General features: G+C 46.0%; 1 protein-coding gene across 1 annotated transcript in view; it reads right to left on the reverse strand.

The window, feature by feature from the left end:
- The window catches only part of XRRA1 (X-ray radiation resistance associated 1), a 54,334-nt gene that overhangs the window by 25,811 nt on the left and 10,794 nt on the right, over positions 1-17,729 (reverse strand). The window contains exons 3-6 of the mRNA XM_053307439.1: positions 13,837-13,994; positions 6,518-6,589; positions 5,990-6,062; positions 5,043-5,140 (exon numbers count right to left, since the gene is read on the reverse strand). Of these exons, the coding sequence (XP_053163414.1) occupies positions 5,043-5,140; positions 5,990-6,062; positions 6,518-6,589; positions 13,837-13,994 (401 nt within the window). The remainder of the gene's footprint in view (positions 1-5,042; positions 5,141-5,989; positions 6,063-6,517; positions 6,590-13,836; positions 13,995-17,729) is intronic.

The raw sequence follows: 17,729 nt of genomic DNA on the forward strand, positions 1-17,729 counted from the left end.
TGCCATTACAGCTCAGCCTACCTTAAGCGCAGCCAGTTTAAACAGGCAGCTTCTGTCTTTCAGCCTGATGAGATGTTTTTCGTGCAGCTGACTTTGGGAGGCAAGAATTAAGGTGGACGGATTTCATGACTGGTTATATATTTGAGTTATTTCACCGTATTTGAATGAAGTCTTAATGTAACAGTTTGGTGGTGGTGGTGAAATCTCAGTTGCAGGTTCTCCTGGGTGATATTAATTATTTGAACTTGTTAGAACATAAGAACATAAGAACAGCCCTGCTGGATCAGGCCCAAGGCCCATCTAGTCCAGCATCCCGTTTCTCACAGTGGCCCACCAGATGCCGCTGGAAGCCACAGGCAGGAGTTGAGGGCATGCCCTCTCTCCTGCCATTACTCCCCTGCAACTGGTACTCAGAGGCACCCTGCCCTTGAGGCTGGAGGTGGCCCACAGCCCTCCGACTAATAGCCATTGATAGACCTCTCCTCCATGAAGTCATCCAAACCCCTCTTAAAGCCATCCAGGTTGTCGGCTGTCACCACATCCTGTGGCAGAGAGTTCCACAAGTGGATCACGCGTTGTGTGAAAAAGTACTTCCGTTTGTTGGTCCTAGACCTCCTGGCAATCAATTTCATGGAGTGACCCCTGGTTCTAGTGTTGTGTGAGAGGGAAAAGAATCTCTCTCTCTCCACTTTCTCCATGCCATGCATGATTTTATAGACCTCTATCATGTCTCCCTGCAGACGTCTTTTTTCTAAACTAAAAAGCCCCAGGTGTTGTAGTCTTGCCTGATAAGAAAGGTGCTCTAGGCCCCTGATCATCTTGGTTGCCCTCTTCTGTACCTTCTCCAGTTCAACAATGTCCTTTTTAAGATGTGGTGACCAGAATTGTACGCAGTACTCCAAGTGTGGTCGCACCATAGTTTTGTATAAGGGCATTATAATGTTAGCCGTTTTATTTTCAATCCCCTTTCTAATGATTCCTAGCATGGAATTTGCCTTTTTCACAGCTGCCGCACATTGAGTCGACACTTTCAATGAGCTGTCAACCGAGCTGTTGAAGTCCAGCTTTTGACCATGTATTGGGACTGACAGTGCCTTGGTCATCCCAGGGGATGAGTTGTGTCAGAAGATGAACAGGAAGAGGATGAGTCCTGTAGATTCTCAGTAGCTTTCAACACCACTGTCCATAGCATCATTCTGGACTGCGGGACCTAAATAGGTAGCTACTCATGTTCCTAGAAGGTAAGACCCAGAATTTGGTGCTGGGGCTTTTTTGCTCTGCCCCGCCTGGCCAAGGTAGCCCTGTCTTAGACAATGAGGGAGTGAAAGGGATTATTAAGAAGGATATGGAGGTTGCAGAGAAGCTGAATAAGTTCTTTGCGTCTGACTTCACGGCAGAGGATACTGAGTATATACCTGTTCCTGAACCAGGCTTTTTAGGGATGGAGGCTAGAAAGCTGAGTCAGATAGAAGTGACAAGAGATGCTATTCTAAACTATTCTAGATGATGAGAGCAAGCGTAGTGTAGTGGTTAGAGTGCTGGACTAGGACCGGGGAGACCCGAGTTCAAATCCCCATTCAGCCATAATACTAGTTGGGTGACTCTGGGCCAGTCACTCCTCTCTCAGCCTAGCCTACTTCACAGGGTTGTTGTGAAAGAGAAACTCAAGTATGTAGTACACCGCTCTGGGCTCCTTGGAGGAAGAGCGGGATATAAATGTAAAAATAAATAAATAAAAATAAAAATAAAAAAATAAAAAAGTAAACTGTCTGGAAAAACTGAAAGCTAACAAATCACCAGGGCCAGATGACATCCATCCAAGAGTCCACAAAGAACTAAAGTACATAGAAGAACAAGCCCTGCTGGGAGTGAGCCAGCATGGCTTCCACAAAGGTAAATCTTGCCTCACAAACCTTTTGGACTTCTTTAATAGTGTCAACTAGTGTGTGGATCAAGGTGATCCAGTTGACATAGTATACCTGGACTTCCAAAAAGCTTTTGACAAAGTTCCTCATCAAAGACTCCTGAGGAAACTTAGCAGTCATGGGATAAGGGGACAAGTACGTGTGTGGATTGCTAACTGGTTGAAGGACAGGAAACAGAGGGTAGGTATAAATGGAGAGTTTTCACAATGGAGGGAAGTAAGAAGTGGGGTCCCCCAGGAATCTGTACAGGGCCTGGCACTTTTTAATTTATTCATAAATGATCTAGAAGCAGGGGTAAGCAGCGAGGTGGCCAGATCTGCAGATGATACCAAACTCTTCTGGATAGTGAAATCCAAAATGGATTGTGAGGAGCTCCAAAAGGATCTCTCCAGACTGGGGGAGTGGGCAACAAAATGGCAAATGCAGTTCAATGCTGGCAAGTGTAAAGTGATGCACATTGGGATGAAAAACCCCAACTTCAAGTATACGTTGATGGGATCTGAGCTGTAGGTGACGGACCAGGAGAGGGATCTTGGGGTCGTGGTGGACAGCTCGTTGAAAGTGTCGACTCAATGTACGGCAGCTGTGAAAAAGGCCAATTCCATGCTTGGGATCATTAGGAATGGGATTGAAAATAAAACGGCTAATATTATAATGCCCTTATACAAAACTATGGTGTGACCACACTTGGAGTACTGCATACAGTTCTAGTCACCACATCTTAAAAAGGACACTGTAGAACTGGAAAAAATACAGAAGAGGGCAACCAAGATGATCAGGGGCCTAGAGCACCTTTCTTATGAGGCAAGACTACAACACCTGAGGCTTTTTAGTTTAGAAAAAAAACAACTGTGGGGAGACATGATAGAGGTCTATAAAATCATGCATGATGTGGAGAAAGTGGAGAGAGAGAAATTCTTTTCCCTCTCACACAACACTAGAATCAGGGGTCACTCCATGAAATTGATTGCCAGGAGGTCTAGGACCAACAAACGGAAGTACTTTTTCACACAACGCGTGATCCACTTGTGGAACTCTGCCACAGGATGCGGTGACAGCCAACAACCTGGATGGCTTTAAGAGGGGTTTGGATGACTTCATGGAGGAGAGGTCTATCAATGGCTACTAGTCGGAGAGCTGTGGGCCACCTCCAGCCTCCAAGGCAGGATGCCTCTGAGTACCAGTTGCAGGGGAGTCACAGCAAGAGAGAGGGCATGCCCTCAACTCCTGCCTGTGGCTTCCAGCGGCATCTGGTGGGCCACTGTGCGAAACAGGATGCTGGACTAGATGGGCCTTGGGCCTGATCCAGCAGGGCTGTTCTTACGTCCTTATGTCTTGTTCACCGTGTTTTTCATATCTACATTAAATTGTGGGTGAAGCCATTTGAGGATTAGGGCTGTGGAGTCATCAGTCTGCTTAGGAGACTCAACTCTCATCCCCCATCTTCACTATATCCTAGGGAGGCAAGGAAAATCTGAGCTGTTGTATGACAGCTGTGCAGACAGCAGAGAACAACATGAAATTTAATCCAGAAAAGACAGATGTCCGTTCCACTTCCTCTAAATAGAGTCATGCACCTTTAAGGGAAGAGAGCTGGTCTTGTGGTAGCAAGCTTGAATTGTCCCCTTTGCTAAGTAGGGTCCAGGCTGGTTTGCATTTGAATGGGAGACTACATGTGTGAACACTGTAAGATATTTCCCTTAGGGGATAAGGCCGCTCTGGGAAAAGCATCTACATGCTTGTGTACAGAAGGTTGGTCACAAGTTCCCTCCCTGGCAGCATCTCCAAGATAGGGCTGGGAGAGACTCCTGCCTGCAACCTTGGAGAAGCAGCTGCCAGTGTAGAAATATCGAGCTAGATAGACCAATGTGGTCTGACTCAGAAGAAGACAACTTCCTATGTTCCTAAAAATTAGGTTTGTAGACTAGAGGTACTCTTTGATCCAGAAGGCTTCTTCTGGAGACCCAGGTGGTGGCAACAGCTAGGAGCACCTTTTATCAGTTTCGGCTGATACACCAGCTTAGGCTTCTTTCAAAAGACTGATCTGACCACAGTAGCCATAGAGTTGCAATGGCAGATTTCTCAGTTATAGCCTCCATTTTAAATTGTTTCATGTTTAAGCCCTGAAAGTGCCCACAATAAAAGGATAACACTGATCTGAAACACATCAGGCTCAATAAAGAATTCTGTGAAACCCCTGAAGGTCTCCTCTCCTTTGTGCTCTGTCAGTTGAGTGGACCAGCAACAGGAGCATGGTCCCAAAATGGCAAGGTAAAGACTGGGAAGGCAAACCAGGATGTGTGAGCCAGAGACAGGTGTGCAGACGAAGCCAGGAAGAAAATGAAATCCCAGAGTTGGGAAACAAAGATCAAGGGATCATACTCCACAGCAAAAGGGAGCAAAAAAATAGGCAGAGTCCTCATGCTTGTAGACCAAGGAGCAAACTCAAGCCTCATTGGCCCTTGGGGATCAGCTGACCAAATGATGTACAAGCAAGCTGATACTGCAGTCTAGATAAAGGGTTCGCACCTGGGGACCAGTGTGCCCTCTAACAGGGATTCCCAGATGTTATTGACTACAATTCCCATAATCCCCAACCAAAGGCCAAAGGCCATTGCAGCCAGGGATGCTGGGAGTTGGTGGACATGCTGGGAGCCCCTGTTTGAACACTCACACACTAGCCCCTTGCACCAACATCCAGGGTCATTACAGATTACAAGCAATGTGCATAAGTGAGGACATTCTTTGAAATGAAAAGCTGCTTTGGGAAGAAAACATTTAGAGTGGAGGTGCAGCAGGGGAAGGAGAGAGTGCTCAGCCCTTTCTCTGGTTGCAGCTTATCTGTTCCAGATCCCAATCCCTGGGAATCCCCACCTCCACTTGGTTCCAAAAGCAAGCTTACATCAAATGCGTTGTTAGTCCAGGGGTGGTCAAAACTGGGTCTCCAAATGTTGTTGGACTACAACTCCTATCATTCCCAACTACTTTGGCAATTATGGGAGTTATAGTCCAACATCCATTCTGGGGACCTAAGGTTGAGAACCTCTTAATTAGCTCCTTTAGCCTAGTGAATGTGTGAAAGTCCCTGTTAGGTATCATTTTTCATTTTGCTCTTACTTCCAAGTGTGGAAAATCTTCAGCATAGACTTGAAGATTTCGTAGGCCATTCAAGGAAAGTTCCAGTTCCCTTAGTCCAGGAAAGTTTCGAAAAACCTCTGAATACATGTTAAAAAAGAGAAGGGGGAACAATATTAATCATTGACCAGTGATGGCCAGCCTTTTGAGCTAGCAGACCAGAAGCCAAGCACAAGGCATGAGACAATACCAGTTCTACCCCCACCCCATCTAGCATTCGTCATGCCCTTTTGCCTTAAAGATTAGGCACGCATCCCCACTTGTCAAGTGGAGCTCACTGATTTGGGGCAGACCTACTATCCACGTTGGCCTTAGAGAGTCCATTTCCAAAGCTGGATCCATGAGCTAGGGCAGGAGTTCTCAAACTTGGGTCCCCAGGTGTTGTGGGACTTCAGTTCCCATAACCCCCAGCCACAATGGCCTTTGACCATTGTGGCTGGGAATTATGGGAATTGGTCCATCAACACCTGGGGACCCAAGTTTGAGAATCCCTGAGCTAGGGGACAGAGCTGTGGCTTGCCCTAAATTATCCATAATCACATATTATTAGAGAACCAAGCAAGCAAGAATCAAGAATTTAACCTACAGCAAAAGAAGCTCTGCTTAGCCAAATAATGTTCTGGGTTACTTAAGTCTTGTCCTTCAATAGGAAAATAGCTCAAAGTTTAGGGAAAGGGTGACCATCCACCACTTGTGCCATGGGCCAGTCAATGCCATGACTGGTTGTAAGAGACGTAAGTTTTGGGCGGTATAAAAATGTTTTAATAAATAATAATAATAAATAAATGATTTCCATGTCAATGAAAGTTAATTTGAATTAAGCACTCTCAATATTGCTAAATTCAGAGTCTAGAAAGCACAGAATCTCTGATTTATGCCTCTCTCCGAGTTCCTCCAAGCATTTAAGGACAATGGCACACCCTCCTTACCTAAGGTCAACAGATTCTCAGTGCCGTTGATATAGGCAACAGAATCGAACTGCTCAAAGTCTTCTTCTTTTGCCTGCAGAAAGAAAAGGAAGCAACGCAGTCCAGATCTTTTAAAAATCACAGGATTAAAAACCAACAAATTCATTCCTAGGACCTGAAGCTCTTTATAGTTCAGTGCTAACCTTGGCTAAGCCCAAAGAGTAGTACCAGCCAGTGCAGACAATACTGAGTTGGATGGACCAAGGGTCTGACTCTGTAGGAAGCAGCTTCCCATGTTCCTATGGGTGTCCACACTTGCTGCCCTGCAGTGCACTTCATTTCACATTGTGAAAAAGGTACTTCTGTTTATGTTACGAGGGCAGTCTTATAGCTACGGGGGGGGGGGGGTGTCTGTGTTTCTGGGGTGAGGCCATGAACCCATCCAGGGCAGCTCATGGTTGTGGGGCACAGTTTAATGGATCATCACTCCAACTCCGTTTGCTGGTCTGCTCTTCTTCCAGTGGATGCACATGGCAAAAGGCTACTCACCGAGGTGAAATTTTGGTTGCTTATGTCGACTGAGCACAGATGGGAAGGGCTTCTCACATGGTGAAGTGTCATCTGGAAACAAGAACATGCCAGAGAAGAGGGCTGTGTACACAGAACTAAACTCTGCCGGAAGAAAAGCCAAACTTTGGTCCCCTTCAGACAATGCTCACCTGTCTCCACCCTTCAAACAGGGCAACCCAAACAATCATTTGGAGCACCTTCCTTATGAGGTGATATGGCAAATGCAGATGATATGGCAATCATGTCCCAAACCCTAATTGGTTTGAGACGTGCTTTGGGTCTCCTCTCAAAATTTTGCTCCCAAGAGTCCATTGAGATTAATTATGGAAAAACCAAAGTCCTAGTCTTTGCCAAACGACCTAGGCAATATTGTTGGTCCATCAATGGCCACAGGATTGCACAGGTCAACTCCTTCAAATATTTAGGAGTGGTTTTTCAGTCATCAGGTTCACGCAATGCCCACCTCAAATCCACATTGCTGACGGCACAGTCAACCACGAACCTTATTACCTCTTTTCATTTCTCGAGGGGGGCTTCTTACATCCCCGCTGCAGTTAAACTGTTTGTATCTAAAGTCCACTCCCAAGTGCTGTACGGAGTCCAAATAGAACCTGTCAGCAACTTTATGGCTTTAGAAACCCTGCAGTCTAAATTTCTGAGATCTATATTGTTAGTCCCCCGATGCGTGCCCAATGCTGCGCTTAGACGAGAGGTGGGTATGATTAGATTGGAAACTTGCTATTGGAGGACTATCATATTATTTTGGTTAAAATTTGTCTTCTCTTGCGTAGGACTGGCTCCCCTTATTAAGACTGATTGTTTCCGATTTAAGTGGCAGACCCAAATTGCTGACAAATTGGCTCACTATGGTTTCTCTCAGGATGAGATTATAAAATTGGGATATGATCGTGCCAGGATTGAGATTAAACAACGTATCATGGACATAGAACTGCAGGAAGAAGTCGCTTCTCTGCCTAAGAATATCTTTCTAGGGGATCAAATCTTCAACACTAAACCAGCTAGCTATCTAAGTCTAGTTACCATCCCCAAATTTAGACGTGCTCTGACGCTCGCCTGTCTTAATGCGCTTCCATCTGCTGTCATGGAGGGAAGATTTAAAGGTACCCCTTTTTCTGCTCGACTTTGCCCTTGCGGGTCTGGTCAAGTGGAGACAATTGCGCATGCCATACTTTATTGTAACTTTTATAGGAACACCCGCTTAAGATTAGTGTCCCCTTTGTTGCAACGTTTTCCCGGGCACTTGGAAGACTTCTATTTGAAGTACTTATTATCCAGTTCTGATGACAACCTAATCATCAAAATGGCAAGGTATTGTCATATCATTTGCACCATCCGCTCAGGTTTTCAATAATGTTTTGTTCTTTTCTTTCCTTCCCCTGTGATTCCTGTTTCATGATTGCAATGGAGGTGCTCTGCTTAATAAGGTTTTCAGTCAGACCTATTTGGAGTTCACCATAACTGTTCTAATTTTAACTTGGTACTATTGTGTTATAATCTGTCCGTTTTATTATGCTGAGTCTCTTTTCTTATATGTAAGCATGTAAGTATGTATGTTTTAGCTATGCACTGGTCCATGATCGTAATAAAGGACTGACTGACTGAGGAAAGGTGGTAACATTGGGGGTGTTTGTTTATGTTTAGATGAAAGGGACATCATACAGATTATACCAGGGATTGTCAACTATTGTGCCTGGGGATGATGGGAGTTGTAGTCCAACAATATCTGTGTCTTCTTGACCCTTGCCCAATATGGCTTATACAATCCAGCAGGGAGGTTATTGGAGAGGGTCTTGTTAACATCATTAATGCTTCTCTGAGGGAGGCCAGGATGCCTCCTTATCTCAAGGAGGCATTTATTAGACCACTTTTGAAGAAACCTGCATTGGATCCCTCAGAATTAGGCAATTATAGGCCTGTCTCCAACCTCCCATGGCTGGGCAAGGTGACTGAGAGGGTGGTGGCGACTCAGCTCCATGTTGTCTTGAAGGAAACAGATTATCTGGGCCCATTTCAAGTTGGCTTTCAGGCAGGCTATGGGGATGATCTCCAATTAGGAATTGACATGGGGAGTATGACTCTGCTGATCCTTTTGGATCTCTCGGCAGCTTTCGATACCATTGACCATGATATCCTTCTGGGACACCTGAAGGAGTTGGGAGGCACGGCTTCGCAGTGGTTCCGCTCCTACCTCTCAGGTAGGTTCCAGATGGTGTCGCTTGGAGACTGTTGCTCTTCAAAACAAGAGCTCCAGTATAGACTCCCACAAGGCTCTAGGCCAGTGTTTCTCAACATTTTTGGAGTCATGGACTGGTACATTATTCGTGCGCAGTTTCCTGGACCAGTAGCCAGTTAGCAAGGGGGTCGCCCCTCTCACCGCCAACCCCACCCCCAGGCACCCCTCCCAAAAAAAATTTCAGGCAGCTCTCCGGAGCTCATTTCCAGGCAGCCCTCACTGCTGGATCATGTTCATTTTGAGGAAGCGAAATGAACATTATCCAGCAGCAAGTTCTGCCTGGAGATCAGCTCCAGAGAGCTCCGGCTGGCCCCTGCTGGCCCAAAATTGTTTTTTTGGGGGGGGTGATTTTTATTAGTGATGCCTCACTGACCAGTACTCAACGCCTTGCGGGCTGGCACCAGTTCACGGACCAGCGGTTGAAAAACACTGCTCTATACTGTCTCCAATGCTTTTTAACATCTACATGGAACTGCTGGAAGAGATAATCGGGGGAGTTAGTACAGGGTGTAATCAATGCTGATGACACCTAAATCTATTTTTCCATATCATCTTTATCAGGAAATGAACTCCCCTAACTTCCCTAAATGCCTCTCTGGAAGCAGTAATGGGCTGGATGAGGGAGAACAACAACAAATATTTATATACCGCTTTTCAACAAAAGTTTCCAAAGCGGTTTACATAGAGAAATAATAAATAAATAAGATGGCTCCCTGTCCCCAAAGGGCTCACAATCTAAAAAGAAACATAAGATAGACATCAGAAACAGCCACTGGAGGGATGCTGTGCTGGGGGTGGAGAGGGCCAGTTACTCTCCCCCCTACTAAATAAAGAGAATCACCACATCAAAAAAGTGCCTTTTTGCCCAGTTAGCAGGGGTCATGCCCAGTTAGCAGGTCATGCCCAGTTAGCCTCAGAACAAACTGAGGCTGAATCTAAGTAAGACAGAGGAACTAATTGTGGGAGGTCAAGACTTAGGAAGTGGTTTAGATCTACCTGTTCTGGACAGGGTTGCACTCCCCTGGAAAGAGTAGGTATGTAGCCTGGGAGTACTTCTGGACCTGAACCTCTCCCTGGTTTCTCAGGCTGAAGCAGTGGCCAGGAAGTAGCTTCAGCTGATTCACCAGCTACTTCCATTTCTGGAAATAAACAGCCTTAAAACAGTGGTGAATATGCTGGTAACATCCAGACTTCACTACTGCAATGCACTTTATGTTGGGCTGCCTTTGTACGTAGTTCGGAAACTGCAATTAGTACAGAATGCAGCAACCAGGTTGGTTACTCAAAAATATCATATTTTAAAAGAACTACACTGGCTGCCAATAAGTTTCTGGGCGAAATACAAAGTGCTGGTTATTACCTCTAAAGCCCTAAATGGCTTGGGTCTAAGGTATTTAAGAAAACACCTTCTCCTTCATCCCCGCCACCTATTAAGATCATCTGAGGAGGTCCGGTTGTGGTCACCACTGGCTCAGTTGGTGGCGACTCAAAACCGGGTGTTTTCTAGAGTTGCCCCGGGTCTCTGGAACATGCTTCCTAATGAAATTAGTTTCCCCTTCTCTGAATGTCTTTAAGTAAGACATGAAAACATACCTGTTTAGCCAGGCTTTTAGTTTATAGATTTAAAGCTTCGGTTTTTAGCATTTTTATTTGTATTTTTTAATTTATTTTAATTGTGTCAATGTTTTAATGGTTTTTAGGCTGTGAACTACCCAGGGACATTTTTGTATGGCTGCTCTGGGAAGAGCACTTGCATGCAGAAGGTTCCCAGTTCCCTCCGCAGCATCTCCAGATAGGGCTGAGAGAGACTCCTACCTTCAATCTTGGAGAAGCCACTGCCAGTCTGTGTAGACAATACTGAGCTAGATGGACCAAGGGTCTGACTCTGTATAACGCAGCTTCCTGTGTTCCTAACTTCTGGCGTATACAATTATGCATGGCATGGAGAAAGTGGATAGAGAGGAGTTTTTTCTTCCTTATTCATAACACTAAAACTTGGGGCCATCCAATGAAACTGATTAGCAGCAGATTCAGACTAATGCAAGAGAAGACTTCTTCACATAATACATTTATAGAATTCGCTGCCACAAGACGTGGTGATAGCCACCGTCTTAGCTGACTTAAAAGAGGGATCAGATTAATTCATGAGGTGGCGGTGGGGGAGAGGTCTATCATTCTTCAGGCGTGATGGTTATATGAAACCTCCATGATCAAAGGCACTATATAGTAGGCGCTGGGATGCACTGAGCAAGGAGGGCAATCACACCCTGCTTGTGAACTTCCCCAAACAATTTGCCCAGCTGCTGTCGGAGACAGGACATGGACGTGAGAGGCTCCTAGTCTGATCTGACAGGGCTCTTCAGCAGGGCTTATCTCAATGCATAATGGAAATCTCCAGAGTGGGCTTCGGTCTTGTGCAACACCTTCTCCCTTCAGCTGACTGCACACAAAACATCAAAGCCAGACAAAGGCCCTCTTCCCCCTGGACTTTTGGGAAGCAGTCCAGGGCCTCCACACGCCCGGGGGGGGGGGGCGGAATCCTCTTTAGTGTGTCCCGGGTGGTATGGTTGCCACGCGGCCGGCCCATGCTGAGCCAGGCAGCCGAGCGTGACCTCCGCTTTAGAGACATAGGGGGGAGTAGGGAAAGAAATATGTAGGATGGGAATATGTGAAGTTGCATGTTGAAATGTTTCTGCTCATGATGTTTGCATAAATATACTTGTTTTGTATTCTTACATAAAGTTGCTGTTTGCGCCCTCAAGAACCCAGTGATACTGAGTGTGTTACGGTATATGTGTGTGTGTGTGTAGGGCGGTGATATTTAACTTGCAGCGTGGGGTGGGGGGATCCAAAGGCCTTTAGGTCCAGGGGCTTCAAAATTACCTAGGTTCACCTCTGAAGCCAGGAAGATCCTGCATCCAGAGCATCAACTAGTCCATGCTTAGTGCTAGTCATGTCAAGGGAGGAGGACAGAAAAGAGGAGGACCCTCAAGACTTTCATTTTTTCACAAGCTTGCAATTAGAATTTTAATAATTTTAATAATTTGTTTTATATTGTTTTTATTGTGCTTTATATATTTTAACCTGTGATTTTAATGCTGGGATTTGTACACTGCCTAGCAATTTACATATCAGGCAGTATAAAAATATGATTGATAAATAAACAAATAAATAAATGGAAGCACATGAGCCTGAAACACACAACAAACATGCATGACCCAGTCTTATTGCTCACAGATGTTCTGGGATAGCAGGTATCATTTATAGGTTTGTGTAGGAGACAAGGCCTCCCTGATGATGGTACTGGGTTTTTTGGAATGCCCTCTCCTGGTGGGAGATCTACTTAGCCTAGAACTTCCCTGCATTGGAAAGACCCAGCTTTTCCCCCCTTTGTTACATGGGTGTGTGTGTGTGTGTGTGTACACACACACACACGTGTAAATGTGTGTGTGTGTGTGTGTGTGTGTGTGTGTGTGTGTGTGTGTGTGTACACACACACACACACACCAGGTAACTTGAGAGTTGAAGAATTTGCTGCTGGCATTTTGAATTCCACTGTGATTGGTGGGGGTGGTGTTCTACAGTTAATTCTGTACTTATTTTTGTGTCTGTATTGTAACTTCTTTTGTTAGCCACCGTGGGTTCTCTTTTAAAAGAGAAAGGTGAGAAGTATTTTAATAACTAAATTCATATGAGCAGCCCCTTCTGGGCTGATAAAGAGGAGAGGCCATAGCTCAATAGCAGAGCACATATCGTGCATGCAAAAGGTCCCAGGTTTAATTCCCAAAATCTCAAGTTAAAAGGATTCCAAGGAAACAGAGTTTGGAAAGATCCCCTGTCTGAGACCTGGGAGAGCCAGTGGGAGATCCAGTGGAAGGATGGGACTGTTGCTCATTGGTAGAGCATCTGCTTTGGATGCAGCAAGTCCCAGGTTCACTCCCTGACACTGGCAGCATCTCTGAGCAGAGCTGGAAGAGACTCCAGCCTGAAACCTTGGAAAGTTGCTGTGGACTACATTGAAGTAGTTGGACCATTGGTCCATCCTGGTAGAAGAGCTGGTCTTGTGGTAGTGTCACGCCCTCGATCTCCGGCAGCGAGGAGGAAGGGGAAGCTGTCAACTTTCCTGCCGATTCAGGAGTGTCTGAGGGACAGAGCCCGGCTGTCAGCGTTCAGGAAACGGCTGTGGTAGATCCAACTAACGATTTAGAGCAGGCACAACAACTTGAGTCAGCAGAAAGCATGAGGGACCAATCCGAAGGAGAGCTATGCAATGAAACACCACTGACTCCACAACAGCGCAGGATCACGAGACGTAGGACGTAATTAGAGGCTGTTAGGAGGAGAAAACGCCTGTTGCTGAGGGCTGACAAGCCTTGCATTCCTACTAGCTGGGAGCTCTCGGCTTGCTCTATAAATCACATCTCCAGCCTCCTACTCATTGCTGAGAATCAACGTTCGTCAACATTCCTTGTCGACAGCGTTCAGCCAAGCCATATCCGATTTCAGCAGCTCCGCTTGCTTCATGAACTTCCCTAGCAGCTGGCCAGACCTTGACATGTAGCAAGCATGAATTATCCCCTCTGCTAAGCAGGGTCTGCCCTGGTTGCATATGAATGGGAGCCGACAGGTATGAGCACTGTGAGATATTCCCTTCAGGGGATGGAGCCGCTCTGGGAAGAGCAGAAGCTTCCAAGTTCCCTCCCTGGCTTCTCCAAGATAGGGCTGAGAGAGATTCCTGCCTGCAACCTTGGAGAAGCCGCTGCCAGTCTGTGTAGACAATATTGAGCTAGATGGACCAAGAGTCTGACTCAGTATATGGCAGCTTCCTATGTTCCTAAGACAGCATCCAACGTACCAGAGAGTAGACAATAAATGGAACCAGATCAACCAATGGTAAGGAACCTTCATGTGTTTAGATCAAAAGCTGATATTTGTACTGATCCATTTGCATAAGGATCAGCACAAATCTGCACTTGCCTGGCCCTTTAGTAGAACTCAGTTCCCAGGTATAGGACAACAGCAGCATCCTGACGACCACACTCACCAGCTGCACACCATCCAGAGTTTTCTCATCCATCTGCTTGTGCGCTTTGCTTGACTGCTCTGGCTCCCTCCATTTGACCTGGGTGACCTTTGTGCCAAACAGCAATTCAATCTTGGTTTTCTCTGCAGTCTGTCGGGCCACCTGCCAGTGACCAGCACCTGGAAGGGACATTGGAAATGCGAAAACAGCATCACACCCAAATCAAATCAAATCAAATCAAATCAATTATTACAGTCCATGACCAAGAAAACAAGGAATAAAAACAATACAATACAGTAAAAATATACAACATCAAAAGAATAAATTAGATAAAACTGAGTTACAAAGATGGCAAGGTCATACACAGCTAAGTTTATCTCGTCTCATTTGACATGCCGCAGCACAAAATCTTGCAATCCTCTCTGTAACCTCTGCGTAGCGATCCAATAAAAAACAAGAAACATAATAATCATCAGAATAACCCGGTTTATCTTTTAAAAGAGCTTCTATCCATATAGGGTGAATAGTCCTATAAAAGGCACAGTGTCAAAGGACATGTGCTACTGATTCAACAACTCCCAGCACCACAAGGGCATAACCGATTCCTTAAGGGAATTCCCTTAAACCTCCTTCTAACACGGCAGAAGGTAACACATTAAAGCGTGCCTGTGAGAAAGCTCTTCTATGACTTAAAGTGTTCAGGCGTATATCAGGTATCCTGCTGGCTGGGGATAGTTTAAAAAACTGCCTAAGGTGTTCTTTGCAGTAATCAAGCTTAGGTGTCTTTGTTTCTCCATATCTAGCACTCTTTGCTTGAGTATTTTTTTAGCAGCATCAGGTGTTAAAGATGACAGATACTGCCATGAGAACCCACACTTACCAAGGATGACCTGTGAGTTCTTTCGCCAGGATGACTGGAAATCATCTTCCAACACTAATGGCCCAAGGCCCAAGGGGCGGGCGTGGAGTTTAAGCCAAAAATTAATCAAATATAACCACACCGGGGCTTCAACTCTAATCACTCCAGATTCAAGGCGTAAGGCGGCATTGGAAACACATTTAGGAAGATGAAAAATAGCCCGAAGGAAGCCCGCCTGAACAGCTTCCAATATAGAAAAGTTACCTGTAGGGAAGATCTGAATCCCATATAATATTTGGGCTAATATTTTGGCCTGGAGCACCTTGAGCATCACACCCAGAAAACCACATCAAGGAGTTGTCACACACAGGGATCATTCTCACGGTTATCATTAGGGTAGGAGAAGCCTCCTATCCCAGCCCAGGAGCTGTGCCCACTTCCATTTTGTGATCATCTGTGAATTTAAAACAAGGTCAGGAGTGGAAATCCTGCTCCTGTGCTAAGCCCAAGCTGGGTAAGAGGGTTTTCCCTCCTATTTCCTTCCAAAACTAGGGAAAGAATCCAAGTAGGGCGAGCTTGACCTGACCTACCCAGCTGGGGCTTAGCATGCGAGCAGGCTCCCTGCCCTTGCTTTTATCTAACACACAGTCAGCAAATGGGAGCTTACTCAGCTCCCGAATTAGAGTATAATTGTGAGAACAAGCTCACATCTCTTTTATATGATTGGCTGCAGTGCTCCCTCTAACCGGGATTCCCAGATGTTGTTGACTACAACTCCCAGCATCCCCTGCTGCAATAGCCTTTGCTTGGCGATTATGGGAGTTGTAGTCAACAACATCTGAGAATCCCTGTTAGAGGGGAATACTGATTGGTTGTCCTGAGATAATGGCCTCGCAACCTGGGTGAAGAGGACATGGCTGCAGGGATGGGGGTTGTAGCCCAGCTCCCAACCCTGGAAGGAGATTTTGTGTGTGTGTTTTGTTTCATTTTGTTTTTGCTTTTCTTTTTAAAATTGATCCTATGCATTTTAGTTGTATTACATATACATGAAGGAAATGAAAGAAAGGTCGGGGGGGAGTGGTGTTTTTTAAAAAAAAAACCTGAAAGGAGATTGCGGCTGCGGGGAAGGGGCACGGTGGTGTCTCAGTTGGTCAAGCAGCCCCAAGTAAGAGGACTATTGAGAAGCATCGGAAACACAGTGTGGTTCAGCCATGCGACAGAACACACTCCTGTTCCTAACCCAGGCTGTAAGGCTGAGGCCACTGGGAGAATGGATGTCCCACTCCAGTTGCAACAGATTAAAGGAGGTCATCGGCCAACCGATTCGATGAACGATGCCTCCGCCACCAGAGAGGCCGCTGGTGGCCATGAGCATTCTGTACCACCTCCTCAGTGAGAGGCACAGTCTGGCCAAATCTCTCACACAGGGGCTGGGAAGGCCCCTTCAGACCCTTCCCCTACATTGCTGCATCCATTCTGAGCTTCCAGGGAAAGCTGTCTGGATGGGATGACACCTGCTCCTAGCGCAACGTAAGAACACAAGAACAGCCCTGCTGGATCAGGCCCAAGGAGGCCCATCCAGTCCAGCATCCTGTTTCTCACAGTGGCCCACCAGATGCCCCTGAGAAGCCCACAGGCAGGGGATTGAGGGCATGCTGCTCTCTCCTGCTAGTTAGCTGAGACAGGGAAGACCAACGTGGCAAACAGCCCACCTTGACAGCCTTCTCCTTGGCCTTTGCCAGGTTTTACAGAACCATTAGTATAAACATATTATTAATGAATCTTGGAGAGCGGAACAGCATTCAGAAAGCAATTCAGTCTCTGGTTTGTTTCCACAAAGGCTTTGCCTGAAGGCCAAACCAGACATGACGTTAAAGAAGTATCCTGGCCTCACTTATCTTTTCGAAACAACAGTTGTGGTGGGGAGGGAATCTGAAAGCAGAGGGGGGCTGTAACATCTGGCCCCCACCATCACACCAATCTGAATCATTGCCTCCTCCCATGACTGTTGTATGTCCTGAGAGAGAAGGTCCCATCAGCGATAAGAACATAAGAACAGCCCTGCCAGATCAGGCCCAAAGCATCCTATTTCACACAGTGGCCCACCAGATGCCTCTGCGAAGAGCACAGACAGCGGGTGAGGGCAGGCCCTCTCTCCTACTGTTACTCCCCTGCAACTGGTATTTAGAGGCATCTTGCCTCTGAGGCTGGAGTTGGCCTACAGCCATCAGACTAGTAGCCACTGATAGACCTGTCCTCCATGAATTTGCCCAAGCCTCTTTTAAAGCCATCCAAGCTAGTGGCCATCATCACATCCCATGGCAGAGAATTCAATTCCATAGATTAATTATATGCTGTGTTAAAAAGTACTTCATTTTCTCGGTCCTAAATTTCCCGACCTTCAGCTTCATGGGATGACCCCTGGTTCTAGTGTTGTGAAAGAGAGAGAAAAATATATCTCTGTCCACTCTCTCTACTCCATGCATAACTTTATACACCTCTATCATGTCTTCCCGTAATCACCTCTTTTCCAAACTAAAAAGCTCCAGATGCTGAAGCCTTGCTTCGTAAGGAAGATACTCCAGGCCCCTGATCATCTTGGTTGCCCTCTTCTGCACCTTTTCCAGTTCTATAATGTCCTCCTTAAAATATGGTGACCAGAACTGCACACAATACTCCAAATGTGGTTGCACCATAGATCTGTATGAGGGCATTATAATATTAGCAGTTTTATTTTCAGTCCCCTTCCTAATGATACCTAGCATGGAATTGGCCTTTTTCACAGCTGTCACGCACTGAGACGTCACTTTCAATGAGCTGTCCACCACAACCCCAAGATCTCCGTGATGTGATGAGTTTGCAGTCATGACTGCTAGCTGGCCTACTCTTTTTTTAGGCAGATCACTGGCTTAATAATTCCAGAAGCCAGTCGATGTTTCTTAAGGTAAACCAACAAAGACTATCCAGGTCAAGTCCAGCCTGAACAGGAAGCCCTTACAGACCTTCCTTTTGAGGAGAGCCAATAGCCAGGCAGAGTGGGTGGTGTCAATTTGGT

The sequence above is a fragment of the Hemicordylus capensis genome, chromosome 3 (assembly GCF_027244095.1).
Source record: "Hemicordylus capensis ecotype Gifberg chromosome 3, rHemCap1.1.pri, whole genome shotgun sequence".
Lineage (NCBI taxonomy): Eukaryota > Metazoa > Chordata > Lepidosauria > Squamata > Cordylidae > Hemicordylus > Hemicordylus capensis.